This window comes from Bison bison, unplaced genomic scaffold (genome assembly GCF_000754665.1).
Source record: "Bison bison bison isolate TAMUID 2011002044 unplaced genomic scaffold, Bison_UMD1.0 scf7180017864526, whole genome shotgun sequence".
Taxonomy (NCBI): Eukaryota; Metazoa; Chordata; class Mammalia; order Artiodactyla; family Bovidae; genus Bison; species Bison bison.
Genome location: NW_011495077.1, coordinates 1,097,598 through 1,114,862, shown reverse-complemented (window position 1 = coordinate 1,114,862; position 17,265 = coordinate 1,097,598). Strand labels below are relative to the sequence as shown.

The following is a 17,265-nucleotide window of genomic DNA, read 5'->3' as shown; positions in this document are numbered from 1 at the left end:
ACTGTTTAGATTCAGACAGCTTTTAATCTTCCTTCGCCCCTAGTTGTGGATGTTCCTTTTATTTTTTGTTGCAGTATATTTATTTTGGATCTTTTATTTATGTACCCGGGGAGCTGCTTCCTAGAAAGGGAGATAGACTTTGCCAAAATGCCCATCTTCCGCAGGACCAGGGCCCATAACTGTCACACAGGATTTAATGGAAAATATGATTGCATTGGATTTAATTTCTAGTAGCAGTTAAGTGTCTCCTGTAGTACTCTGCTCATGTCAAGGGCCCTGTAAGTGTCGATGCTATGCTATACTAGAGACAGCACAGCACAAAATAAGCATAATGGGAAGATGGAGTAAGTGGAGCGGGCAATGAAAATTAAATGAGAGAAAGCAAAGTTAAAGCATGAAAAAAGGTTTAATGGGGTATTGTAGAATTAGCTATTGAAAGGACAAAGTAGAACAAACTAAAAATAAAGAGGAAATATAACAGCTTAGACAAGAGGAGTATAGAGGCAGAGGAAAACTGGAAAGGTAAGTAGCACAATCACCTCCACCTTGATGAGTGGTTCTCCATCTTGGCCTCACATTGGCATCCTCTGGGAAGTTTTGAAAAATACTGAAGCCTGGGTGCTACCCACAGAGAGTCAGATTTAATTGGTTTGGGATGAGGTCCAGGCATCAGGATGTAAAGAAAACTCCCTAGTTAATTCTGATGTACAGCTAGGGTTGAAAACCACTGTGTTAGAGGATCATTTAGTAAAACAAAGAATAGACCTTATAGTGCAGTGAAGGCTTATTATAGTGTTGGCCTCAGGGACAAGCCAAAACCTGTGGCCATATGTCACCTATGACTGGGACAGTCTGTCAGTCTTATCCTTTTCTCCAGGACCAAGAGAGGGCCCTCAATAACTCTCCTCTCTGGTGATGGCTCACTGCCCACCTCCTATGAATCAGAGGGCATGAGGGCCTGTTGAGGTCAGCTTCAGCTGTCTCCCGGTTGCCCTGAACCCTTACAGCAGTGCTGGGCACTAAGTAGGTGTTTAGTAAACAGTTGTTAAGCGCTTTTGTCCGTGTCCTTCTGGGTCCTTCTCTGCCGATTAAAATGAGCGAAGTCTATGATTCTTGGTTCTTCCTCTTAATTCTGCCCTGACTGTCAAGATCTGAATTATACCCTACTTGACCTCCTCCTGAGAGAATGAATTCAGCCAGGAGGGTGTGCTGGCTGCGGACAGCACATCTCTGTGTGTTTGAGGTGGGAGGTGGAACGCAGCCCGCAGCTCACCAGACCCACAGGGTAATGGGTTCTTGATGTGTTTCATTGTGTGTTCTCTTTTTCTTCCCTTTCTTCCTCCCACTCTCCCTCCCTCTTTCTTTCCTTGATTCTGTCCTGTAATTCCCAGGCTCACAACAGAGCACAGTCATCCAAGGAGACCTGCCATAAAGAGTGAAAATGTGTGCAGTGCCCTGAAGTGGCCACGTGGTTTTGGAGGGGGTGAATTACCTTCTGCTCTCCTGAAACTGCTGATTTCACAGTGAAGATTGCTGCCACAGCGAGAGCTGTGGGTAGAATGTAAATTTATTGCTGTCTCTGGAACTCCTCTTTCTTTTCCCCTGCCTGCTGGATCACCGTGGGGGTCTGGTGGTCCTCAGGTGGAACATGGAGAGGCCAGAACAGAGCTGTTCATGCTGATAAGAGGCTAATCCTATGCCTTTGTCTATTTATAAAATAGCAAACCCAAAACAATGGTAATTTTGTACTTCCATCCAACAATATCCAATAGAGAGGAAAAAGCTGGAAAAACCTGGATTGGGCCCAGAGGTTATTTGTTCTACAGGCTTGGAATAGAAGCCCTCCCCTCTGCAATATTTCTCTGCACATAAGAAAAAGCACCCCGACTCTCCTCCCCTAAAAGGGAGAAAAATATTTTGCTCAAGGTTCTTATTTGGCAGTAGAACTGGGGAACAGGTCAGAGAGAGGGAGAAGATACATTTTTTTTTTTCTCCTTTGGAGATGAGAGCTTATGAGTAGAATGTCTGTGTTTCCATGCCTTTAAGGAGCCCAAATTCTGTAACTTGGGTGCCATGTAGAATTAAGGTCTTATACATCTTACATCCTCTAACCTGCCAAGGGGCCCAAGGCAGAGGGCGGTGACAGTACTGGGCTCTCCCAGAACCCCAGGGAAATCCCCTGCCTTACCTTCCACAGGGAAGCAAACCAAACCCTTTATCCTCCAATCAAAGGGAGAGGAAATAGCTGAGGCCTCCCGTGAGGGTGAACGCTTCCCACTCTACTTCAAGCAAGAGACACTGAGATGCCCCTCTTCTCTGGGTTGGGGCTGTGCTGCCAGAGGAGGCGAAATGCCAAGATGGAGAGGCCTCACTTTCTCTTCCTTGGGAGAAGGGTGTGGTGGCCCAGCTGCCAGAACAGCCTGTGGCTCCCATAGCCACCAGCAAACGCTTGTGTCATCCATGCTTTTTCTGATTGGTCTTCCAGCCCAAAAACAGCTCCAGGGTATCTCCTACCTCTTGGGCTCTGAACTAATGCATCTTTTGCTTAGTTTTATCACAGGTTGGATGGGAAAAGGGAATGAGTCTGAAAGAATGCTCAAACACGCTGTCAGCTCTAAAGATACAGAGCTGAGGAAACAATGGAAGAAAAACCTGACACTCTGAGGTGCTTTGGGGAAGGTAGCTGGGTAGATTAAAAAAAGTGGCCAGGAGGTAGCTCTGGGGGCTGGAAAAAGAGACTCTGAAACCAATGAAGTGGGAAAGTTAGTATGTGAGTGGATGTTGGTCTGATAGGAGCTTGGGTTACCATAACGCTTGCCATGTCCCAGGAACGGCACCCACTCTGCATTTGCTTCTGCCCTGTTGCCATACCCTCTGTAACTCTAACATTCTCGTTGGTTATGTGGGGTTTGTGACGAGTCTCTGGGAGAAAGTGGGCGTGGGTATAGGGCCAAGGACTGGGGTAAATACACTGTTACCCATATATCATATTCACCACGGCTGGGGACACAATAGTTACAAGTGGTTGTTTAATGACGACCACGGTGTCGCTGTGTTCAAGTCTAGTTTAGAATGCAAGTGCTGTTATATTAATCATGGAAGTGACAAGTTAAAGGGCTGTTAACACTGAGCTGCATAATGAACACTTGGTATGAGTGAATGAAAAGAATACTGAATAGAAATACAAGCTACTCAAGTTGGCAGGGCTTTAATTGCCGAGGAGTCTGAGAGTTTGCACACATGTGTGACTGAGAAGTGACTGTGGACTGGGATGTTACCAAAGGAGAGTGAAGGAAGAACCATGCAGTGAGACAGTCCCGCGTGAGGAAGAACCTCAGCATCCGTCAGATGGAAGCAGAACTGTGAGTGAAATCGCGGCCCGTGACAGAGCACACAACATCAATCTAAACCGACCTCAGTGTCCAGGCTGCAGGGAGAAACCAGGGATACAGGAAAACAAAAGATGCAGAGGGAAGGGCGCACGCCAAGAAGATGGGCTGGAAGAGCACAGGGAAAGGGGATGTTTTTGCAAGACTCAACTGACAGACAATCGTCTGTCTCTGTCAGAAGACCTTATTTTTAGACATGCCAGCTCAAGTTCCAGATTGGTGACCCAGAGACTGCGGTGTGCTCGGAGGAGAACTGTTGCCTCTGCTCACAATCTGCTGTGTTTGTGTTGACTTACCACGTGGCTGGGGACTCAGCTGGACAGCATACTGAATGCCCGGTAGAATTCCTAAAACCACTGTCGGCCCAGAGAACCCTTTGTTAATAAATATTACAGCACAATCTGTGTTTATTCAGGGAAGTGTGATAGGGAAAGGAAACTAGCAAGAAAAGAAAATAGAGTTTAAAATGCCACGGTAGTTGAAAAATATTTATTTTTATGGAAGAAAGGTAATCCAGACGATTTTCCTCTCATTTTGAAAGACTAAACCCTAAGCTTCAAGCATGTGGAGGCCAAGGACAAATTTTTTCAGGGCAACCACAATTAGTAAAAACAGCTTCTGTGTACACATACCAAGGGGCTGTGGGGTCATGTCTACATTATAATCAGGGCCTCTCTGTATGGTCATCCTGACCCCCAACCTACTTTAGCAGATCATCAAGTGCACACAGGCTCTTGGATTTTCTCTAGACAACCCTTAGCTTCCATCAGTCCTCTTTTCTTCTAAAGGTATATGAGATGAGCTGATTTTGATGGGTGGAAGAGGCCTTGGGGAGAGCTTGGAAAAGAACAGGATCAAAATTCAGATGAAGGAGCAGAGGTGCAGTTGCCACAAGCTATTAGAGCAGCTGGTGAAGCATCTTCCTGGAATCCAGGGGGTCTGCCTCTTTTGTCCTCCTCTGGTTCTGAATCTAAATCAAGGAATCAGCATTATGTGGTTGAACCCTTGCTCTAGTTGGATAGGAGAGTTTTAGGCAAACCCTTGTCCTTTTCTTTTATCTTTTCATTTCAAAGGAGGGAGCAGATACGAATGGGCACTGACACACCAGCCTTGCCAGATGGGCTGTGGCATATAGGCAATTTATTAATATAAAACCTTTGTGGCAGCTCCGGTGACCACAAGGGATGATATTGGCTGCATTTAGCATTTTTAAATTTAAGTATTCACCTCATGTCAAAGTATGTAGCTGTGTTCTCTCATCTGAGGTTGTTCATTTGGAAATACAGAAAGGATGAGGCATTATTTCTTTAAATAAAATATTCCTTTTCATTACTGGCTGTGTGTCAGAGATCCCTAAAGCAGAAATTCAGCTCACACATTAAATTCAATAATCATATATTAAACACTTAGTATGCAACACCCCGTAGAAACTGGAGATGAAACAGACTAAGAATTCCTACCCTCAAGGGGTTTATAAATTAGGAGGAGCATAAAGGAAGTTTCTAAACAATCATGGAAAAAGAGAGAAAACATGAAATGACTCAAGAGAGTTAGGTGCAGAGAAAAAAAATGAATTTAAAAAAGAGAGAGAGGTGTTAAGTGCTAAGGTGGTTCAACTGGGGGGAGATCTTATCCTCAGAGGGGAGTTTTGCATTGGAGATATTAATTTGGGAGCCTTGACCACGTCTGTGGAATTCAACTCTGTGAGTGTGAATGAGATCACCTAGGGGAAGATACAGAAAGGAAGAGGGACCTAGACAAGGGCCCCTGGTGCTCCATATTCATAAGCTGGGTAAAAGAAGAGTCAGCAAGGGGACTGAGAAGGAGAGGCCAGTGATATAGAGGAAAATCAGCAAAGTACAACATCTCAGAAGCTAAGCATGGAAAGCACTGCAGCTCAAGAATAGAGACGCAGACAGAGAGAACAGACTTATGGATAAGGGGAGGGAAGGGAAGGGAGGGATGAACTGAGAGAGTAGTACTGACATATATTTACTGCCATGTGTGAATACTAGTGGAAAGCTACCCTATAAGACAGGGAGCTCAGTTTAGTGCTCTGTGATGACCTAGATGAGGAATGGGGGTGGTGGTGGGAGGGAGGTCCAAGAAGGAGGGAATATATGTATGGTTGACTCACTTCTTTGTACAGCGGAAACTAACACAACATTGTAAAGCAATTATATTCCAATAAAAATAAAAAAGGAAAAATGGATGGCCGGTGGTAAAGTACATAGTTGAGAGGTTGTATAGTTGTTGGCTATTTATTCCTGACTTCCCTGGTGGCTCAGACAGTAAAGCATCTGCCTACGATGTGGGAGACCTGGGTTCAATCCCTGGGTCGGGAAGATCTTCTGGAGAAGGAAATGGCAATCCTTGGCAACCCAAGGAAATGGCAATTCTTACCTGGAAAATCCAACGGATCTGCTTTATGTCTGTCTCCTCTTATCTTAAGGAGGGCAAGGCCTCTGTTTAGCTCAAACATGTACTCAAACATATCTGGTGTGGCATTTGGCACAGAAAGGACTCAAGATATATTTGATGCATAAAGGAAGAATTAAAGCCAGTCCAAGGTGTGTGTGCTTAAGCAGGCAAAAAAATAGTATCCGAATAGCATCTTCATATTCCTAACATCGAGTAAGATTTTAACAAGAATGCAGGCCTCCTTTTGGAGGCCTGTACAGACCCACTGGCTTCAGGCATAACCCCTCTCATCATCATTAGTCCTTCAACCTGGATGCCCAGGAATAAGAAAACAGTAAGAATCCACTGGGCAATTCTCTCATAATCCTTGAGAGCAGTGTAGCCACTAGCCTTTCCCTTCTCCAGGTGATCTTCCCAACCCAGGGATCAAACCCAGGTCTCCCGCATTGCAGGCAGATTCTTTACCAGTTGAACCACAAGGGAAGCCCAAGAATACTGGAGTGGGTAGCCTATCCCTTCTCCAGCTGATGTTCCCATCCTAGGAGATGAACCAGGGTCTCCTGCATTGCAGGCAGATTCTTTACCAAATGAGCTATCAGGAAGCCCACTAGAATCTCATGAGATATTAATGGTTATGCCATTAATAGAAAGGATTCTCTGAATCTGGTTCTGGCTAAGTAGGCATCTTTACAGTAGGAGTTCTCAGAGCACATAATATGCTAAGAAAGAATTGTGAATGCTAATAGAGATCTATTAAGGTAGAGCATTTGCCAAACTTATTTGACTATGGGATCCTTTTTAATTGCTTAATAACCATTAACATCTTGAAGGATAGTGACATTCTGAAGAACAATTTGGCAAGTGTGGTCTCCGAGTTTTTCTAAGAAGAAAAAAAATATCAAATTCATTTTAAAAAATTATTTTTTAATTGAAGGATAATTGCTTTACAGAATTTTGTTGGTTACTGCCAAACATCAACATGAATCAGCCATAGGTGTATATATGCCAAATTCCTTTTTAATTGATGTGGGGAAAAATTCTGCATGTTGGATACAAATGACATGAATGGAGTCAAAGGGTGTGGTAGGTTGTATCATTATTATTATATTCAATTATATTCACAAGTATTTGATCCTCCCTTTTATTTGAAAAAGATGATCAATCCCCGCTTTGCTTCATTTCCTATGGCACCTTCTGAGGGAGGGGTATGAGTTCTGCCCAGCTGAGTTTGAGTGTGGCCCAAAGGCTTTGGTCAATGAACATGGGTGGACATAATGTATGTCATGTCCAAGCAGATGCTCTGAGGAGCACTCTGAGTTTCTGCCAGTGACTCTTTTGTTCTTCTTCCTCTGTCATGAGAACAGTGTGTCCCAAATAGTGAGCCATCTTTCAGTTTGGATGCTGGAATAAGAAGATGCAGGGAGCAGAGCTTAGCAGGCACCTTGAAGCCACCAACTTGTAGTAAAAGTAGGAATAACAACAAAAAAATGTTTAAGCTATTGACGTATTGGTGCTGTTTGTTACAGCAGCAGAGTTGACAAATACAAAGAGGGAAATATGGAAGGCTGCTATAAATATGAGTTTCTTTCCAGAGCTCCCAAAAGAGAGACAATCCTGGGGAAGAAGCAGAAAACACAGTGGCTCAGTTTGTAGCTGAATTTTTTTATACTTCACTGGAGAAAAGTTAGACCTTTGCTCTGGCGAGAAACAACTCTATAAAATGAGACGACTCCATCAGCTTAGATAGAGATTTGTAGACTTAGTGTAGACTACAGATGCTGACATATCTGAGAGGAAATCTCAATATTTCAAACTGAATGAAGGAAGTCAAAGGACACACAGAAGCGAACGCTCATAACTAGTCCCACTGGCACTGCCTGCCTCCCTGTAGAGTGCGCTGGGCTTCCCTGGTGTCTCAGCTACTTTCTTTTTTTCCTTTGACATTTCAATTACATTGTTAAGGTGAATAAAGATAATTGATAGTTTTGCATTAAATTATTATAAATTAAATAAAATCAGGTGGATATGCAAAGCAAAAGTGCACAAATTTATTATTCTTAGCATTTCACTAATTTACAAAAACTGGTTCAAAGTTGAAATAACCGAAACTGAACTAATAATAAGGACAATTTTATTTACTACATCCATGTAAATCCAGAAGTAATATCAAGCTTCTACATTGCTTTCCTAATAGTCTCTCCACATTTCCTCATAGTTCCCATTAGCGGGATGGGTGTGCCCCATGTCACTAAATTCTGGGAAATCTCTGAGGTTTGGGAAGGCTCTTCAATAAGAACAAAAAGTTGGAAGGAGTGACCATTATCCAAGGAAATGTTCTTTCCCTCCCCCTTTCCTGTTTGCTTTTCTTAAATCTTTATCTCCTCAATCCATGCCATTCCCATCTAGCTGGTCTGTTTTGTGCTGTGCACAGCAGTGGTACTTTGGAAATCTCTAAGCTTTGCTTGGCAGGGAATTTGCTGCATCTGTGGTTAAAGAGCCCCTGTGAAAACTCTGATAGACATTAGCTTCCCCACAAAAAGAGACTGTGTCTAGCCTAAGTTCAGTAAATTTCCATCTGTTTTGAGTATGTTTGTTTGTTTAAACTGTAGATATCAGTTGAAAGGTGTGTGTGTGTGTGTGTGTGCATGCGCATGTATATACTTAGCTATCAAGGGTTTTCATCTTCCTTCCTGGGTCATCTTCGGGTCATCTTGGTCATCTTCCAAGCATATATTTCTTCAAGGAAGTAGTGTTTTCTCTGTTAGGAGCTCACCTCACTTCCTATGAGAAGCCATCCCCAGCTCTAGGCCATCACTTCCCGCTCTATGTTCTCACAGCTGTGTGCTCCTTCCTCTGTTAATGTCTTTAATTTCTTGTCTGTTTCTCCCACTAGGAAGAGCACCTTGAGGACAGGAATTGAGCCTTGACAGTTTCTATGGCTCAGCATGTGGCACAGCACCAGGAATATTGTGCGTGCTCAGTACATATTTGAGGGATGAGGGTATCCATCCCCATAATTACAGACTTGTGCATTTTAATAATATAGCTACTGAAAATACCCATCCCAAATCCAAAACACCAAAAAGGCTCATCAGAAGCCCAGTCAGGAGTCACTGAGAAGAGTATCATCATATTGGCCCTTCTGATTTCTTATAGCTGGCCAGTTTCTCTGGGCAGGTTTTGCTTCCCTGTCCCAGGTCCCTGTGTAGGAACTGGCTCAAATCTACAGAGGGTAGATCCTATGACCATCTCAGTTGTCCAGTGTACCCTGAAATAGGCTCTTGAGTATATCAGACAACTAGAGAAAGGATGGAAATCACTGGTCTCTGAGAACAATTGGTCTGTAGCACAGGGTGACTCTGGAGACTTCAAGACCACTGCAAAGTGAGAATATAGCAAGGCTTGGGGACCTGCCTGCAGCCCAGAGTCAGTGATGATCACCAAATTCTGGGAAATTCTGGAATCTAGGACAGTCATCTAATTATTCATAGAAATTTATTTTTGCAATTTATCAGGTTTAAGATAAGCAAGAGCAGATAGATTCCTGGGTGTCTCAGAGCTTTCAAACTAATGAGAAACTAAACATTAATTCTATTAGTGAAATATATTACAGACAGAAATATGAATGCATATTTAGAACCCCAAATCTGAACTTGCTGGGATATCTTGACACATATGAAGAACTGATGTGTAAACTTTGATCCAAAAGATAAATAGGAGTTAAATAAGTGATGAAGAAACAGAAGATGCATTCCATAGGGAGGGAACACTATGTGCAAAGGTCCTGGGGTGGAAGGATACCTGGTGCATTTAAGTAACTGGAGGAGACCTGTTTAACAGGAGCATGGAAAATGGAAGGAGAGAAGGTGAGAGGTACTGGAAGTGGAGGTGAGAAGAGGTCAAATTGTGCAGAGTATTAGAGGTTTCTTTAAGGATTTTGGTATTTTGCTTATAAGCAATGGGAAGTAATTTACAAGATTTTAAATCAGGGATCTGACATGAGTGATTGTATTTTGAATGGATCACATTGGCTACTGTAGGGAGGATATATGGAAAGGTCCCAGAGACCAGGTAGCTTGTTCAAAAGGCTGATGAAACATTTCATGAGAAAATGGTAGTTTGGATCCAGGTGTTAGTGGTGGAGGATGAAGAGAAGTGCATGGATTTGAGATGAGATGTAAGGTAGGAAACCTTGGGAAAGGATCATGTTTAAAGCAAAGTTCTTGACTTAAGCCTTGGAGTTCTGCTGAGGGAATTTTGAAGCATCTACATGGATATGCTAAACAACCAGGATACATCGAATGAATACATACCAGGTGAATACATACTTCATCTATTCATAGTCAAGTCATATTTATTAACTACCCACTATATGGTAGTCATTGTATTGAGAATTGTATGGAAAAGAAAAATATATTGAACTTGTATTCTCTCCTTGAAAGAGTTCAAAATGTATGAGAGAGTAAGGAGGAATGGTTGAGAATTTGGTATCAAGAAATGAGGATTTGGAGGTTGGATATGATAGCTGTCTTCAAATAATTGAAAATATGAGGGTTGAACTTAGTGTGTTATGGTTCACAATGTGTAACAAAGACCAACATAATAAAGTTACAGGGAGGCAGACTTTGATCTGCAATAAGAAGGGACTTTTTAATGTAAGGACTATCATCGAAAATACTTGAGACTGAATGATCATTTACTCAATCAATATTTAATGAACATGTAAATTGAATGGAGAGATTCCTACTTGACCTTTAAGATCCCTTCCGGCTTTCAAATTCAACGATTCTAATTTTCTGTGTAAACTCTTAATTGTTTAGGCTGAAGGTCACAGCTTGGATTTCCATGAGTCCATTTCCTCACTCAGCCCCTTTCTGTATCTTCCCTGGGCACTTTCAGGATTCTGTAATGAGTCATTTCTTTAAGGTTGTGACACCTCATGATTGAAATGACATTTTCTTCCTTGGTTTGATGCAGAGGAAGAAGTGTACTCTGATTTCTCTCTTTTTTTCCCTTTTGCCTCTTACTCCACACTGTGGTTTCCGGATATTGAATGACTTGTTTTTGTAAGTGCAGCCAATGGATGCCACTGTTCTTGGACATAAGGTACCTTCTTTTTTTAATTTTTTTATTTTTTCTCTTTTTTACATGGTAACTTCTTGCACCTTTTGAACCATCATATCCTTCATTTCTAGCCACACAGGATGGATACCCAGGGACTCTTTTGCTTGGGAGCCTGGTGGAAGTCGCATGCTTATTGTCATTCCCTGACAGTTGACTTCAGAGACTTTTTCAGACACTCTGGGATTTCTCTTTACTGTTCTGAACTCTTTCAAGTGATCCATTTTCATGCTAGATAAAAATCACAGAAAGCAGGATAATAGGGATAACAATAAAATAAATTTATTCAACCCTCAATCACCTCTACCAGTGCAGTAGGGAAGAACTAGGACAATACAAAAATATTTGCTGACATTCATATCACTCATTTGGCTCTTGGATTTCTGCAGAAACACTTGGTCATGCTCATAATATACTAGAGCTTTTGGTGGCCCGATCTCCACCACGTCCGAGGCTTAAAGTATTATGTAAAAGCCTTTCTTATCTGCCTCCTGGTAAGTTCAGGGATTTCTCTAGGTCTTTACTTTCAATTCTTGTCTGGTTTCTTTTTTCATTGTTTTGTGCCCAGACTCTCTCAGATTGTTACTGGGCAGTCTGCTTGCTTTCCCCTCAAATGTCCCTTTTCCTTGGCTCCAGGCTCTGTTTTTCATGCTCACCCCATTCCCGTCTCAGGTTCTGAGTTGTCTCAGCCCAATATGGGCCAGAACTTGATGTTTTCATCCATCCTGCAAGAGGAACGGACAACTAGAGACACATGGTCTTATCTTCCATCCCTTTTCTTCCCCATCAGACTTAATCAGACACTAATGATTCATGTTTTTTTTTAAAATTTATTTATTTTTCTGATTAGATTTTGAGGTGAAGGTGCGTAACACAAGGTCCCGGGTTGCAATAGATAATCCAGGAAGGTCACATGGTGTGTTAAAAAGTACACTGACTCAATAAATATTAATTCATTTCCTAATCTGCTTGTGGATAAATGAGAAATGGTCATACATAGAATTTATGTAATGCCTTCTTCCAAGGAGCATACAAGGACACAATAGCACCTCAATGAGACCATTTATTATATTAGTAACACATATAATCTGTAAACTGATTTGAGGATGACTGATTGCTTATTGTGAGTCTCACACCTGGCTGCACATCAGAGTCCCTTCAGGAACTTTTTACAAAAATAGATTCTTGGGTGACATTTGTGAAAAATTGATTTACATGTCTCCATTAAATTTTTCAATAAAGAGGGGATCCTTAGACCAGTGGTTCTCAAACCTTACTATGCATATAATTCATCTAGGGAATCTTGAGAAAATGCAGATTCTGATTCAGTAGACCTAGGATGGACCTGATATTCTACATTCTGACACCTCTAGGTGATGTGATGATGTTGGTCCAGAGACCATATTTGGAACAGGAGGTCTTAGACCAGAAAGGGGAAGAGAAGGGGAGAGGGAGGGGAAGCTGAAGTACCTGGGAGCTAGAGCTCTATGCCCACACCAGTGCAATCAAAATCTCCAGATACATTCCAGACATTGGTATATTCAAAGAGTTTCCCAAGTAAGTCAAATATGCAGTTGGAATTAAAAACCATTTTCCAAGAGATTCTTTGATCATATCTAATGCCCATTTCTCTGTCATCAGGGTAGAAGAACTTGGATATATCCAACAGTTCTTTTTCTGCTTATAGCAGAATTTCTCAGACATGTCCTTGGACTACTACCTGCATCATAATCACCCAGGGTCCTTGTTATAAATACATGTACCTAGGCCTGCCCCCAGATATGCTGAATTAGAATCTTTGTAGACTGGGTTCATAATTGGATTGGAAACAATCTCTCTTAGTATTTGTCGTGTAGCCAGGAGGGTTTAAACAATTTGGTCTCAAGCAGAGCTTTTGCTCTCTCTTTCCCTGCTCTGCTGCATTAATCCCTGGTAGTAGGAAGCCTCTGATGCGGCCCTCAATGAGCCCTACCTCCTGGTATTCATTCATGCTCTCATATAATCTCCTTCCTTCGAGTATGGGCTGCACTTACTGACTCATTTCTACTAAATGGTATGTGGCAGATGCGATGGAATGTCGCTGCTAAGATTGTTTCCAAAAGGCTGTGCCTTCCATCTTGGATGCTCTCTCTCCTTTGCTGTAGGGAAGTAAGTACCATGCTATGATGGAACCTGTGGAGAAATCTACGTGAGGACTCAAATTCTGCCAACATCCACATGAGTGAACTTGAAAGTCGATTCTCTTCCAGCAGATGCTTGAGATGACTGCAGCCTGATGGGAGACCCTGGAGGACCCAGCTAAGACACACCTGGATTCTGGACCCATAGAAACTGTGAGATAATAAATGCTTTGAACCTTTCCGTGTTGTGGTAATTCATTATATAAAGGTAGATACCTAGTACACTCACCTTGAAATATCCTTCTTCTTCCTTCCCACTTATCCAAGTCCCAACTTTTGCAAATCTTAGCTATCCTAGGAAACTTTTCTCATACTGATTGTCCTTTCATGAACTCCTGGAACACTGCATGTGAAGTCACAGCACTCACTGTTAGATTGTACTTGCTAGTATTTTTTTAATCGTTTATTCATATCTCTAGTTGTAATTTCTAATGCTCTGTCTTCTAAAATAAATTATAAATCCATTGATGAGAATACAATTTAAAATATAAGTTAACACAGAACTCTTTCTATTCCCATGACCTATACCAATATTATAAACACAGTAAGTGCCCTGTAACTAAATGTGTGATGAAGATAACATTGGAAAGAATATTGGGAAGAAGGCATGAGGAAAGTTGTAGTTTTCACATTCACATCTACTCTGTATCCTAATGCCTAACTTTTAACCTTATGTATACAGAGGATTCCAGACAGATAGATACTTGAGCAGAAAAACAAAGAGATGGCTATTAAGGCCAATAGGATGAAAGCACTCCCTTGATGATTATGAAATGTTTGTGTCTTTAATCCCTCCTGCCCTTCAGTTTGCTCAGTGGTGCCTCCAGGCCTTGACTTCCTCTAGTTCCAGATACTTCAGTCTCCTCCATTTCAACTTGTGACTCAGGGGTCTATTTTTTTTTTTTTAATTCAGTTGATTTATGACCACCTCAGAAATCCCACATTGCCACAAATATTTGTCTCCAAAATCTCTCTTGGCAACCCACATAACAGAAGGCCATGTGTTATCCCTCCCTGAATTCCCCATGAGTCCCCTGGGCTCCTCTGTTGCTAAGGGAAGATATAAAACATTCAATACCTGAAATAGTTAGGGAGCATCTCAGAAAATGACTGTAGTCATCCTTCATCACAGACTAGGAGTTAAAGCTATCTCTAATAGCTTTGGAAATTTTGATTAGGATGGTAATGGAAAACCATCACTGCTTTATCTGGTTTATGCACACAAAGGCTTTCATGATAAAGACTCTGGGATGAGCTACAGCAAGCACTCCCTAGAGTAGAAATATGTTCATCTCAGCCTCTCCACAATGAGAGGAACTTCTCAGTATTGAAAGCTGTTTTTTTCCCCCTAGTCTTTTCTCAGGAGTCTGTGAGAGAGAAGCAGGGTCCCCTTGGTCTCCCTGTACAAACCCTAACAGACCTTTCTGACCACTTTGGCTGATAAAGAAAGTCCCTCTCCACCAACTACAAAGATAAGGCCCCAACTCAACTCCTGACTCTCTTATCAGATGTTCCTGTTGAGGTTAAAAAGTGGTCTCACCTCAGGGGTGGTACTTATTTTAGCAAAGATGGTCTCTTGTTGGATCTGCTGCCTTGGTTTGACTCAGGGAGATTTGAGGCGATCAGAATCAGGACTGTAGCACTGTGGGTGTCGGATCCACAGTAGTAAGTTCCAACATCTTTTATTGTTGTTTTTTGAATGTTGAGTACGTATTGATTTTTTGAAGTATCAATTTTCCCTTTGAAACCACCCCTTACATTTTCATTAGAATTATTGCTTAGTCTGTATACCAAAGTTAAGACATTATTCTCATTCCTCTTATACCAACTCATCTGATAGTTCTTCCAGTTCCCTCCAGTTACGTTGCAACGGAAGGTGGCAGGCTCCCCAAGGAGGACAGTCAGAGTTTTGGTCTCTGATTCCAAAATTACATCCAAAGAGACCCCTGAAAGGGAAAGCCCCAAGTTAGAGAGGCCTCAGAGAAGTTCCTCCGTCCCACGGGGAGGAGTGTCAGAGCCATACTCAGCAATGCACTCCCTTTGACCCCAGCAAACTGTTCCTGACTTTCCTGAAGAGTAAAAGGCCCATCAGCTTGTCCTTACCTGCCCAGCAGATGGCCAGGTGGAAGAGGGCACAGGTCCACAGCATGGCTTTATGGGGATGACTCTGCGGTGTGCTGGTCTCCTGCCTGTCCCTGCCCAGATTAGCTGCTGTCTAGCCATGGGACGTTTTGTCCGTTGTAAGGGTGGCTGGGGGTTAGCCACTTCCTCAGAGAGAGAGCGACAGGCTTGCAAGGCCACAGATTAGGCTGTTTATTCAACAAACATGGGCTAATGACATCACAGGTCAGGTGCTATTTGGGAGACGTAAGAGGAAACTTCTGACATAGGATGTAAAGTTCTGCCTTGAGAGCGCTCAGCTTTTTGGGGAGACAGACACAGAGCAATTGCAAAAGAGTGTGAAATGCTTTTTTTTTTTTTTTAAGGTAGATCCAAAGCACTCCAGGAGCACAGAAAAAGAGCTGCTTCTGCTTGGGATACTCAGAAGGGGTAACTGTGAACTGAGCCTGGAGAGTTGGGAGGAGGCTCTGTCAGGAGAGCATTTCCAGGAGCTGTAGGGGGAAAGGGTGGGGCAGGCAGGAGCTAGCCAGCCAGCCAGTTGTCCTGCCTGCACTCAGAATCTGTGCAGCTCCCAATTTCCCCTCTGCTCACAGCCACCCCTGCCTCAGGTGGAGCTTTCTTCCCTGGTTGCCAGCAATTACTCTACTATCCAAAAGGCCTTCCTGCTTCCTGTTTCATCCATTCTCCATGCAGGCTTCACACTCATTTTTTGTTCAGACCAAAGGGGACCAGGTCACACCTCTGCTGAAACTCCTATTCACTGCCCTTGGCTTTTAGGGGAATGTGAAGATCCTATGTCATCACCACATGATCTCCTAATCTCTCTCCAGTCTCACTTTTGACCACTCGTCCACTTGAACTCTGTACTTCTGCTGACAAAAAGGACTTGCAGGTTTGAAAATGTATTATAGTCCTCATATGCCCAGTTTTTGCAGTGGCTGCTCTTTCTTCCTGAAAAAACTGTACCTTCCTTCTTGTCCACTCCCATTTCACCCAGGGTAGGTGTTCCCCAGGGCTCCTTGAACTTGTTGGGTCATGGCACTTATTACCTTTATTATAACTATCTGATAATTTGTTTTTTGCATTGGACTTTAAGATTCTTTTGGACAAAGATAGCATCTTTGTATTTGCATTCTCAGTGTCCAGCAGAGAGCTTATCAATATGAGAAACTTAACATACCTGCTGATCCAATCAGAGATTCTCTGTGGGTCCTCCTCTCTCAAGGAGACTGGTGGGTTGCTCATCTAGTGATGTCTGAGATCAGGAAAGGATTTGCCAACAACCCAAGCCCAAAGCTGGGGAAGCTATGTCTTCTGCCCATGTTGTAGGTGAGGGGAGTAGCAGGGTACTCTGCAGCAGCAGGATAGCTCCTATCAACTAGAGTCTCCTTGGAATTGCTTGTGGCTAACATCATGGCATCTGGTCCCATCACTTCATGGGAAATAGATGGGGAAACAGTGGAAAAAGTGTCGGATTTATTTTTTGGGCTCTAAAATCACTGCAGATGGTGATTGCAGGCATGAAATTAAAAAATGCTTTCTCCTTGGAAGGAAAGTTATGACCAATCTAGATAGCATATTCAAAAGCAGAGACATTACTTTGCCAACAAAGGTTCATCTAGTCAAGGCTATGGTTTTTCCAGTGGTCATGTATGGATGTGAGAGTTGGACTGTGAAGAAAGCTGAGCGCCGGAGAATTGATGCTTTTGAACTGTGGTGTTGGAGAAGACTCTTGAGAGTCCCTTGGACTGCAAGGAGATCCAACCAGTCCATCCTAGAGGAGATCGTCCTGGGTGTTCTTACGAAGGACTAATGCTAAAGCTGAAACTCCAGTACTTTGTCCACCTCATGCGAAGAGTTGACTCAATGGGAAAGACTCTGATGCTGGGAGGGATTGGGGGCAGGAGGAGAAGGGGACGACAGAGGATGAGATGGCTGGATGGCATCACCGACTCGATAGACATGAGTTTGAGTGAACTCCAGGAGTTGGTGATGGACAGGGAGGCCTAGCATGCTGTGATTCATGAGGTCAC

At 42.7% G+C, this 17,265-nt stretch overlaps 2 gene segments (V, D, J or C); both read right to left on the bottom strand.

Annotated features, from left to right (window-relative positions):
- LOC104981965 overlaps positions 1-15,384 on the bottom strand; it is a 158,670-nt gene extending 143,286 nt beyond the window's left edge. Inside the window, 2 exon segments of the C gene segment in view lie at positions 14,759-15,057; positions 15,215-15,384. Of these exon segments, the coding sequence occupies positions 14,759-15,057; positions 15,215-15,260 (345 nt within the window).
- Positions 1-17,265, bottom strand: part of LOC104981963 — a 916,007-nt gene that overhangs the window by 230,838 nt on the left and 667,904 nt on the right.